This window comes from Chelonia mydas, chromosome 10 (genome assembly GCF_015237465.2).
Source record: "Chelonia mydas isolate rCheMyd1 chromosome 10, rCheMyd1.pri.v2, whole genome shotgun sequence".
Lineage (NCBI taxonomy): Eukaryota > Metazoa > Chordata > Testudines > Cheloniidae > Chelonia > Chelonia mydas.
The window spans coordinates 23,492,259-23,504,640 of record NC_051250.2 but is presented as its reverse complement, the minus strand read 5'-3'; the positions used below and the strand labels follow the sequence as shown (position 1 = coordinate 23,504,640).

At 40.6% G+C, this 12,382-nt stretch overlaps 1 protein-coding gene across 1 annotated transcript in view; it reads right to left on the bottom strand.

The window, feature by feature from the left end:
- The window catches only part of TEKT5 (tektin 5), a 58,442-nt gene that overhangs the window by 31,189 nt on the left and 14,871 nt on the right, over positions 1–12,382 (bottom strand). The window contains exon 5 of the mRNA XM_007053808.2: positions 7,546–7,768. Coding sequence (XP_007053870.2) covers positions 7,546–7,768 — 223 coding nt within the window. The remainder of the gene's footprint in view (positions 1–7,545; positions 7,769–12,382) is intronic.

Genomic DNA, 12,382 nt, shown 5'->3' with positions numbered 1-12,382 from the left:
TAGGGGACTGGCCTAGATGCCCTCTTGAGGTCCCTTCCACTCCTATGATTCTATGAAAATGGCAGATGAAATTCAACATTGATAAGGAAAAAGTAATGCACATTGGGAAAAAAATAACGCCAACTACACACACATAACGATAGGGTCTAAATTAGCTGTTACCGCTCAAGAAAGAGATCTTAGCATATTGTGGATAATTCTCTGAAAACTTCAGCTCAATGCACAGCTGTGGTCAAAGAGGCTAGGACAATGTTAGGACCTATTAGGAAAGTGGTAGATATATACCGTGTATACTCATTCATTAGCCTGTTCGTTTATAAGCCGACCCCCCCCCCAGATGCATAGGTAAAAATAGTAAAAACTGTATGACCCTTTTATAAGCCGACCCTATATTTCAGGGGTGGGCAAACTTTGGCTCCCAGCCCGTCAGGGTAAGCCGCTGGCGGGTCAGGACATTCTGTTTACCTGGAGCATTCACAGACACGGAACCCCTCAGCTGCCAGTGGCCGCGGTTTGCAGTTCCCAGCCAAGGGGAGCTGCGGGAAGTGGCGCCACTTCCCGCAGCTTCCATTGGCTGGGAACGGCAAACCACGGCCACAGGGAACTGAGGGGCTCCATGCCTGCAGACGCTCCAGGTAAACAAAATGACAATGTATTAGATATTTAATTCAATGATTTCATAGGGTTTTAAATCATCAGATTTTGGTGTAGACCTGTTTATAAGCCGATCCCCGCTCTTTGATGCATCACTTTTTTACCAAAAATATTCGGCTTATGAACAAGTATATACAGTACTCCTATATAAATCTATGGGGCACCCACACCTTGAATATTGTGTCCAGTTCTGGTTGCCCTATCTCAAAAAGGATATAATGGAACTAGAAAAGGTTCAGAGAAGGGCAACAAAGATAATCAAAGGTATGGAATGACTTCCATCCGAGGGGAGACTAAAAAGATTAGGGCTGTTCAGCTTAGAAAAGAGATGATTAAGGGAGGATATGATCAAGATCTATAAAATCATGAATGGTGTGGGGGGGAAAGTGAATAGAGAATATTATTTACCCTTTCTCACAATACAAAAACCAGGTGCCACCCACCTAAATTCATAGCGAGCAGTTTAATACAAACAAGGGAAAGAACTTTTTCACATAACGCACATTTAACATGTGGAACTCCAGTGCTGTGAGATGCTGTGATGGCCAAACGTATAGCAGGGTTAAAAAAACTAGATAAATTCATGGAGGATAGATCCTTCAGTGGCTATTAGTCAAGATGGTAGACAGTGTAACCCCATGCTCAAGGCAACCCTAAAATCTCTGACTGCCAGAAGCTGGGAAAGGAAGAAGGGGTGAAACTCTCTCTAAAATTGCTTTGATCTGTACACTTCCCTTGAAGCTCTGTTACTAGACAGTGTCCGAGACAGGATACTGTGCTAGATGGATCATTGGTCTGACCCAGTATGGCCGTTCTTATGTTCAATGAGACCAGGAGTAGGCACTCTGGGCCTGAAATGCTGAGCACTGTCAACTTCTAAACGGTGGTGCTTAGGACCTCTTGGGACTGGCTCCTGTCTGGGAAAGGATCTCCACTGAAGTACACAGCGGTTATGAAGGCTATATATGTTATGAGACAGATTGTATCAAGTAAATCAGGGTGCAAACTTTAGCCCTGAAGGATTAGGAGACACAGAATTCAGGTGGTGCCAAATCCTGTGTGGTGTTTAGTTCTTATTCCAGCAAATTTCTGATGACTTCAATGAGTTTTCGCTAAGGAAGGACTTCAGACTTTGTGCTGCATAGAAGAAACTAGCATAGTCAGAAATAGGAGAGAATAGCAAACACCGTTTTAAAAGAGAGTCTCAGACAATGCTGCCCTTGGTCTCATGCACCCTTCAGCAGCCATGGCTGGGAGAAGAAGAGCACCAAAACCTAGTATAGATGCTGTCTGGGTGTTCGTACACACACAGCCACTGGTTTTGATCTACCTAGCTTTTTACATTTCAAGCGCCAGAGTTTCTCCATGGCTTCTCCTCAAAACACCAAGAGACCTGGGTTCACTCTTGTAGGGCAGGGCAATGAAAAGGGGGTGGCTCAGGCAAATAGAAAACCATTGAATGAAAGAAAAAAAGCAAGGGATAAAGAAGCTTTGCAGTTACAACTGTCAACTTAAAACTACAGAACAAACCTACTGATCTTTCTGGCCACTTTACATCTTAAAATAACCTGTTAAGGGATTTACCAGCCTACTTGCATTATAGACGAATTGGCCCTCTCATTCTCCTCTCCAAGTCCTCCTGTCAGGGAGACTCTGCACCTGGCCAAGTGGGGTGTGAGGCTTTGACTCAGTCTTGTGACCTTAAGCATACCTGCCATGCTCCAGCCACTGGCATTGCAGGGAGCTCAGGATGAGACAGGAACTAAACATCACACAGAATCATAGACACTGGAAATGAAGATGTCTTAGAATATCAGTCGATCTCCTGACCAGTGCAGGTTTGTTCCCCTTTGTAATTTTCCTGTATTTTTGACATTCCGGTATGAAAAACACCTAAAATGCCAGCCTATGCCAAACCACTTAAATGCTTTGGCCCAGATTCCTCCCCACAATCTAGCACTAAGTAAATAGTGCCATACTTGGGGAAGAGTCCTAATACCTCCTCCCTTGTGGAGCATGGTGCTGTCCAGCATAAGTAAGGGTGGCAGAACACAGCCTGTGCACATCTGAAAAGCAATGCTGTAACGCACCACAGCAATGTCTGTGTGCTTTTTTGTAGTTGAGTTCTCTAAGCAGTGGGTTGGGGCAATGACATTCTTCTTGCACGCAAATGCCAGGGATGTACATGGGATGGTGGTTACAAAGCCAGCCTTACCATGGAACAGGCAGGAGCTGAACAGGTTTTCCACACAGCTCTGCTAATGCACCTCAGTATCCCCCGGTATTATCCCCAGTTTTATGGTCCAAAAGAAAAGAATCATGCCCACTGCAATGTTGTCTTTACTCGAACGCAGAGAGCTTGTATTTAACATTATGTTTATCTAAATGTTACACAATTCTAATAATAGCAACAAAAAGCTGGTGTTGGCTACAACCTGCAGCACAGAGCTCAACCTTCCAAATGGAGGACGATCTTCTGTCACTTCAGTTATTCTCCAGCTAACAATGCCAACCATGCTGCATGCTCACTGAATTGTGAAACAGTGCACAATGCTCTTGTGATGAGGTCATGGGCCAGTTCCACTGATCTAGGAGCAGAAATGGTAACATCTGCACATGTGAAGATGAAGGGTAGTATTTTGCCTTCTCAGTGAAGAGACAAGATATAGAGGCAGGTAGAAAGTGACATGTTGTGGCCATGCAATTTAAATGGAGAAGTGTAATAAGCAAGTGAGACTTTGTACAGGGCAAAAGGAAAATAGGCAGAATTTCCTTGTGGGATTTACTTATTTAGATTAAGCTGGGGGAAAGGTCCAATGAGTGCAATTTCTACAAGTTTTTGTTTTTACCAGTTCAACTGGTATTCCCCATTATATTAGGAATAACAAACAAGTAAAAGCTTTCAGACCAGTAGAATCATTTTGAAGGCAGAAACTGTATGTACTAACCACAGCGCACAACATAGTCACCACTACAGTATCAATTACAGACAGCCCTACACCAGTGTAATGCATTGATCCAAGATTTTATACGTTTAATTAGATCAGTTTTTACAAGAAGCCTAATTCCAAAGGAAACCAACTAAGTTTTCAGAGGCATTACATGAAGTTCACAGAGTAAGATATAAGCTATTCATCCAGGATTGTGTGTTTAAAACACACCCAATGGACCAGGGGTTGAGAGATTAAAGATCTTAGGGGTCTGAATTTTCACTGACTTTTTTTTTTTTTTTTTACACAAGTGATACAAAACAGAACACAAATGCAGCAATGCATCAGAGGATCAGTTGCATCCCCACACCCATGGTATTGGCCCTTTTAGATATTTTTTGGTCCTTTCCTCTGTCAAGGTAGTGGTTTTAGAAGGAACACTGAGGGACTGGCTGTGTTTGTCTGGAAGAGATTCTGCCACTTTGCAAAGACGAAAAATATCTGGGATTCAGAAATGGGTTCCAGACCTCATTAAATAAATAACTCTTACTGGTTCCAAGATAGCAAACCTTTTCAAAGAACACTCGCTTCCCCAGTTCATAAAGCTAGCCTGCTGAGTTGGGGAAAGAATTTGGCACACAAGCAAAGGGTTTTACTAGTTGTATTCATTTCTTGAGAAATGAATGCAAAAACAAACTGAAAGGAGAAGGATTTTTAACATGAAGGGTCTCTGCAACTCATTGTCTAATGACTAGTAGATTTAAACAGAATCATGAATAACTGCCTTTCAGAAGAATCATAGACCAAAGGCAGAACAAAGGCAATGAGGAAGCTTGGTCATAGATTTTGGCAGCTGTTGCTCAGTGCCCCTTCCCCTTTGTTAGCTTGTCAAATGACTGGCACCTCCTAGGCCCAGTTCTTACGTCATTGTTATCTTTTATGACACATTCTCAGGGTTCGGGAAAAAGGGCATGTCTTCTAGCCTTAGCTACAGCTAAAATATACCAAACTGTTCAGCAGGTAGTTCTTTTTCATCCCTGCTCTCGCTTTCCCTCCTCCTTACATCTACACCCGCACTCTTGAGATAGTGTCATAGCCACCATCCTTAAGGACAAAGAGCATGGACAGAATCCCCATCAAATCTGATCAACCATCTTTAACAAAGGATTTGCTGAGTGACCCCAGACACTTTCCCTTTCCTTAAGTGCTGTCTTTGGAACAATGAACTAGGGTCAGGTATCAAAGCTAGAGTTCTTATATGGCAGTGCAGTGAATTACCTCTAGGCTAGAGATTCTCTGAAGCTCTGGTTTGTTGTCCTGAAATATGTGATGACAAATTGGAAAGATACATTGAAACTGTGAGCGGCTTAACAAAATAAGCATATGAAAATGTCAAGCTAAAGAAAAACAGAAACATAACCTTGAACCTAAACCTGGCACCAACTACCAGTTTTCTTTAACATATCCCAAGCACGTGTTGTACTTTTCTCTTGTATTCTGTTGTAATTACCTTCTGACAACTTGGGAGACTGTGGGATGACTAATCTATTGGTGCTATGTAAACGTTAATTATTAGCACTATATCTCACCAACTCTTGGTAACGCAGTACTTACACCAGAGGGATTCTTTAAAGAGAGAGAAAACAATGCAATTTTCTAAAGAACTCTGCAGACTTTCCTTTCCAACATGTAACATACAAAATAATAACTTCCTTATGTAAACTGAATGTTACTTTCCTCAGATTTCATATAGCAAGTTACTGAAAAGAACTGTAGTGTTACAGGGACACAAATCACAGTTTTCTAAACTTGATTTTAAAAAAGAACTCCAATTTTAAGTTTTTCATCTAGACTGTAGTGAATGTTTCAGGTATATTTCAAATGTAGGAGATTGTTTGATAATATCCCTATCACCATGTGACAGGTTGCTGATATCATACAAGGCACTTTATATTCCTATGGATACTCTTTACTCTACTTTAATACTAATAATTTCTACAACTTCAGGCAAACAGGGTGGCAGGAAAAGCCCTATTGTTTCCAAATGCACGTTGAAGCAAACAAGAAAACTTGTCATCTTTGCAAGAGAAAGAGGCTTTTCATGGAGAACCTAGCTAGTCTAACTGAAGTCAGACGAAAGGATCCCAGTGAGGGACAATTTAACAAGATTCCAGTCAACATATATCTATCAGTACAGAGACAATATCTCTTGTTGACTTTGTTCTACATGTTTTAGCTAATCAACTAATACTGAAAAGAATTACTGTGAAGCTAACAAAGATGGAATTTAAATACAAAACTGGCTATTTAAATACCATCCAGGGTTTGTATAAGTGTGAAGGAGAGAGGTAAGTCAGAGAGGTAAGTCATGTTTGAAAAGTCAGATTGTCTGATCCACCAAAGAACAGTAGACTATTTTTCAGAGCACACCCAAGCTGTAACTTAGGTTAAGGATGTGGGAGAGATATTTATATCAAAGGGGATGGAACAACTTTGAGCATGAATTGCTGAAGACTGTAGTGGCATTTTATAATCCTAATAAATCAGAGGGCAGTCTTCAAACAAGAGAAATGTAATATTTTTATTCTCCAAAACCTAGAAAGGCCTCAAGCCAGCTTCTGATTTGGGTGAGAAAATTGAGGAAAGTCTCTACCCAGTTTGTTTGGCATATGTGCTGCAAGTTTGTGTTTTTGCAGCTACAATTTACAAATCAATTCAGGCCCCGGGAAAGCTTGACACTAAACAATAATGCAGATTTTGTTATTGTTGCCAATAAAACAACCAAAAAAGATTCCTGCACAGAAAAATGAAACTTCTCTGCTAGCTATTACATAGTCTGTTTTTTCTTTGCAAAAATTCAAGAAGAAGTCTCTTTTAATGAGGATTTATTGCTCACTTAAATTATTAACTTTGTGTGCTAAATTATTAATGAAAGAGTGAAGGATTAAATAATTCAGGTCAATGTAAGAGCTCTGAGAGTCTGGAGCTAAATGAGATAGCATGAAGGCCTTGGGGGAGCTTCTGTAAGTCAAGGGTGACTTGACTTGCAGAAGAAAATAAAAATGGGTTGATCTCACAATCATTGCACCTGGCAATTGGAATTATGGGTGCAGAAAGGTCTTCAGGATAAGGAAAGTATGTGGCTAGTGGGCTAACCTTGGTCTGTCATCCATAATCTTCTTCCGCCTGTTTTACTAGTCCCAGTTATAAAATGAAAGAAATCTACAAAGTTAAAAAGCCCACATGGGTACTGGCTTTGCCTGTCCAGAATTCTCAGTTTTCCCTGAACTAGATTAATGAACATTCATAATTAAAATTTAAAAATACTTAAGTTAAAATAAATGTTGTGTGTGGGCTCTCCCCTTGTTGCTTTAAAATAAATATGCAATATTAAAATCTTCCCCTTCTTCCAAAATTGAGGCATGCTGCTGCTTGTAGGATTTTTGGTACTTTCTGTTTGATTTGTCTCCAAGGTTAATGCACCATGAACAAAAAAACAAAGCAAAATATTAATCAAACAAAAGCTGTTCAAAAATATGTACTCTGTCAGGGGCCTTGAAATCCTTACGGTCCTAAAATATCTTGCATTTGCTTGCATTTTTTTAATTAATGTCAATTAGCAAAAAGAGGCAGTGCTTAAGTCACCTTCTTACTCCTCCTCCTTCCTCTGACATTCCAGCTTCAAGCAGCATCATAGTGTATCTCCTGAGGCACGTTTTGCATTATGGCTTTGTGGTGCAGTAAAATCTTATTTTGCTGCTATGCTAACAGCTCTTCTTATGGCTCTAAATGCAATTTGTGATCCCATTTGGAGAACATTAGTAAAGCTATTTAGTAATGTGCCAACAAAGGTGCTTTTAGTTGAATATTTACCTCACCAATGAAAACTCTGGTTCTTTCTGTCCTGAATCATATATCTTGTAGCTTCCAACCCCTATTACTTCTGCAGTCATTTTCTTACCTTCGCCAGGTGTGTTTGTAGTTTGTTCTTTGTATCAGCTGTTTCAGCAATGCGATTGGTAAAGGCCAAGTTGGTATCAGTAAATTGCTTCCACATTTCCTCAGATACATTCTCCAGTGTGTTTTCTGTTTCTTCACGGAGCTTGATGGAGTTGGCCCGTGCATTCTGAGAGTGTCTAATATTGTCATCACTGAACTTTGCCCATGTCTCAGGAACTGAAACTCTGGAAGAAAACAATTTGAACTGAGAGGAAAAGAATGAAGTCCTCAGCCGAAATGAGGCTTGCATTCAATTACCACAACTGCAAAGCACTAATGAATTAAACACTTAAATGCATGAGCTAACTGGGGGGGCTCATTCCATTATCTTATTGTTCCACACTGGAACCAGTTTGTGCAGGAGGAACAGAAAAATGTTTTCAATTTTGAACAAACTTTCAGAAGAGCTACTGCTTTTACAGTGTTCCTATAGCTTTCTTGGGTTTTGTAGTAGATATCAGTTAAAAAAATGCACAGCCATTTTGTAAGATTCTCAAGCCAGTGACAGTTATCCATTGTCTGATGTACCTTAGTGCCAAAGAACAATCTTTAGAGATTAATTGTCTTGTAAAAGTATAAATGTGTATGAAAGTGGCTGACATACAAAGGATTTATATTCATTGAGTGCACCACCAGAGATGTACAAGTTTGAAACAGGTCAGAATAAAGGGAAAGAAGGATGTAAAACTAGTTCAGGCAGCAGGAGGGGGAGGAATGGAAAATTCATCCAACTTTCAGCAAGTTAAGTGATTTACATTAATCCCACAGACAAATCTTCCTTTTTCCAGTTAACACTTGTAAGACAGGCAATCTAAGGTCTCATTGCATCTGGCTTCATTACCAGGCTAAGTTTCTTTTTGTTTTGCTTTTTAAAGAATGACCTGTTCTTACATAATTTCCTCCTTATACTTAAGCACAAAATTACAATTTTTCAACATCAGGCACATATGTCAACGTTATATGCCTATCCTGCTCTTTAACAAGTGTATAGAGCGATCTGAGTTCATGCCCGGTGTATCTGAGTTGGCACTTGGCATATTTTGTCCAGCGCAAAGAATCTGACTTTGTTTCCTCCACCCAACATGCCATTAAAGTATCTCAGACAAAGTATAGGATCTTTTTCTCCCCTGGTAATTATTTTAGGAGGGACAGATTTGAAGACTACATTTTAGTGAAACAACTAGTTCTGTGACCTTTTGCATTTCAGTCTTTTTTGGATGCCTGTAGGAGGAGTTGGTGGTGTGCATAGGTGAAGTAGCCCCTCCCCTCCCTAAAGCACCACATCTAAGGGTATGTCTACACTACCCGCCAGATCGGCGGGCAGCGATCAATCCAGCGGGGGTCGATTTGTCGCGTCTAGTCTAGACACGATAAATCGATCCCCGAGCGCTCTTCCGTCGACTCCTGTACTCCACCGCCATGAGAGGTGCAGGCAGAGTTGACGGGGGAGCGGCAGCAGTTGACTCACCGCAGTGAAGACACCATGGTAAGTCGATCTAAGTGTCTTGACTTCAGCTACGTTATTCATGTAGTTGAAGTTGAGTAACTTAGATCGATCCCCCCCCGCCCAGTGTAGACCAGAGCTAAGAGACTTTGCTCCTGGAATAGCGCTGGTTATGCAACAATAGGGTAGCCTCCAACTTCTTCAGTCATGGAGTTTCTGCTGACTTATCCCCCTCTTTAACAGTGTTTTTGATCTCTCACCTCAGGTCCCTGAGACCTTGTGCTCACTAGTGCAGCACCACCCTGAAGCACTACTGCAACTAGTGCAAAGGGTTATAGGTCACGTTTGGATGCAGGAGCCAGGCACTACCTGACTCAACCTCAGATATGATTCATGGGAATCAATGAGTTGTTGGGAAGGAGAGAGAAGTGAATGATTGTGTGCTTGTATTCCTGTAGGGCATCCTACATGCTTCCAATGCCTGCGCTAGTCTGCAATTGCTATACATAGACTGGAGTTGGAGGAGGAACAAGAGTATTGTGCTTAAGGCCCTGAACTGGGATTCAGAAGAACTGGCTCCAATTCCCACCTCTGCCCCAGTCTTTCTGTGTGGTCTTGGGCAACTCACTTAATTCCCCCTGTGCCTCAATTCCCCATATGTAAAATGGAGATAAAACCTTGGCAACCGTCAATCCAAACTGCATCATGGTATACGTACACGTAAGACTTCTGCTCAGGTGCCTGCAGAATCCACTTCTGGCTGACAAGCCCAATTTGAGAGCACCACTTGCCTAACTCACAAGGGTACTAAGGAGAAATTTGGTAGTATTGGTGAGGCACTTGGATAATATAGTGACTGCCAGAGAAAAGCCGATAAATAGGTTGAGTGGAAGTGTAGATGGGGCTGCTTAGAGCCAATGTTCAGGCACCCATTAACATTCCTTTTGCAGTGTACTGTACTTGCCCAAACCTTAGGGAGGTTTGGTTTCATGTCAAAACTTCACAGCTGGTTTGTATCTTCAGAACAGTATGAACCATAATCCCAAATTAATACATCACCAAACTCTGGCTTTGTGTGGATCTGGATCTAAATTGAGCAGTCTCAGCCCTTCCCAAGCTCTGTGTGCTGCAAATAGAGCTATATGGAGGACAGAAGTTCTCTCTCAGAAAGGATATGAGATTTTGAAATTTGATGTGATTCCAAATAGGCACAAAACCTGAAATTTCAAAATTCTCCATGAAGAAAAATTCTCCACAAAAATTAGTTTCAGGTTGATCAAAACCTCATTTCAAAACTATTAAAATGCTTCATTCATTTTTATTTTGTACTAATTATAATATAATACAAAATTTAAAAATGTGAAGTGAAATATTTTAAAATGAAAGACTGAAATGTTTCATTCTGAGACTGTCAATATAGGACATTTCAACACTGTTGGAATTCTTTTTCCCCAGGTTTTCTTCAAAAATTAAATTATGACTAAAATGACCGGCGTTCACAAAATGTTTGTATATCATCAGAACTGCATAATCCAACAGAATACAGTTCCAGCTGAATTCTTCTGACCAGATGTAGCTGCAAACATGTGTATTTAGAATTCGTGGGAGGTTGTGTCCAGATGATGTGTGTAGATACTGGCATAGCTTCCCACCAAAAATCATAGGTGTGTGAGGGATAAGTCAAAACAAAATTGTAGGTTGACTTTCAGTATCCAAACCTCCTGTACCCTGCAGCTGTGGATTTTCAACAGGCTCACCCCTTCATTTGGATCGTGACCTCCCTATATCCCCATTGTAAATGTGTGTTAGGAGCCATGTCAACCAGTTCTCTCTCCCACACCATTACTTTTCTGATCTCATGTGTTTTCAGCATTAGCTTCTCAGCAACGGGATTAGTTGCACCTCCTTCCCCTGACTTCTCCCGAAATATGACAATGATTCATTCCCCTTGTCAAATGAAAATTGATAAGAATCCCTTGCAGTTACAGGCTGATTGGAATGATACAGCTAGATCCTTTTGTGGAAAACCACAGTTAGCTTAATTAAAGAAAATCCAACAAGAAAAATAAGGCACCCACAAGGCATAAAAGCTGGAAAGGTGCAGAGCTAACACTGCTGCACAGACAGTTACAACTCATCCTGCTAACTACTCAGTAAGAGTACAACTGCAAATGTTAAAGGCTGTTATGGAAAGGTAAACACAGAAAGCTAGCCTGGATGTGGCAGCATTACAAAGGACACACCCTACAAAGTGGAACTGCACCACTGCCTTCCTTTGAGTTAGTTAAATTCATTTATTTAATGCTCTCTGGAGCCTACTTGATCTTGTCTCCGTCAAAACAAAAATGCTCAAATTTTACAAAAATGAACAAAGATCTTCATGACTAAACTGAAATGCCAAGTCAAGCTTCTGTTTGAGTTTGGATCTACCTTCCTCTACCCCAAGCTTCCCTCTAAAGACATCTTTGAATCTAACCACTTAAAGAACTGTTCACTAGTGCTAGAGTTCCAGTCTTATTTTTTTCTTTAATGTTTTAGCTGAAAACTAGGGCTAAATGTTAACAGCTGAAGGGGGAAAAAAAGACAATCCTGACAATTTTTGTTTTCTCAATAGATATTTTATGGTTTTCCTTGGGGTTTCTCTCTTTCAGATCTGAAATAATAAATTTACAAAGCCAGGAGACCTGGCAGCTCTTGTCACTGAAAACTAAACCACCCAAATGCCAAACTTTTATTTAGGCAGTTGTCCTGAAAAGCTTCTGTCACACAGTATGACATCACAGTATCATGCATAAATCAGCATGCTAGATGCATAAGTTTATAGGTTAAAAACCATGCTTGTTGGAGCCAACCCTGCCTGCAGCTACCGATCTGGATCATCTCTGTGCACTTTGTCTTCTTTTGTGCTCTGATGGAATTATAATAAAAACAATTTTCCTAGAAGGTCTTATTCTTGACGGAATATCTTAATTGGTTCATAACACTATTTCCCCAGCCTATAATTTATCTGGTGGACTGTGCTGAATGGTTCAGGTAGAATACATTTGCTATGCTCCTGAATGGAACAGGTATGCTTGAATGTGATGTAATTTCAATCACATGTTAATGGAAAATGGCATTGCTGTGGATAACATGGGGGCATACGAGGAAAATGGCTATACAGTAACAAGAGTATAAAAAACTTACCCACTGGATGTTTTTACCTCAGTTAGCTAGAATATTCTTGTTCACCTCCAATTCCCAGCATGTGTCATGTTGCTAGAGCCAGTGGAATGATTGCCAAGTTCCACCCCAGAGATGCCTGCATTTCAGTAGTAAGTGTGATCCCTTATGAAAAGCACTATTTAAATAAATA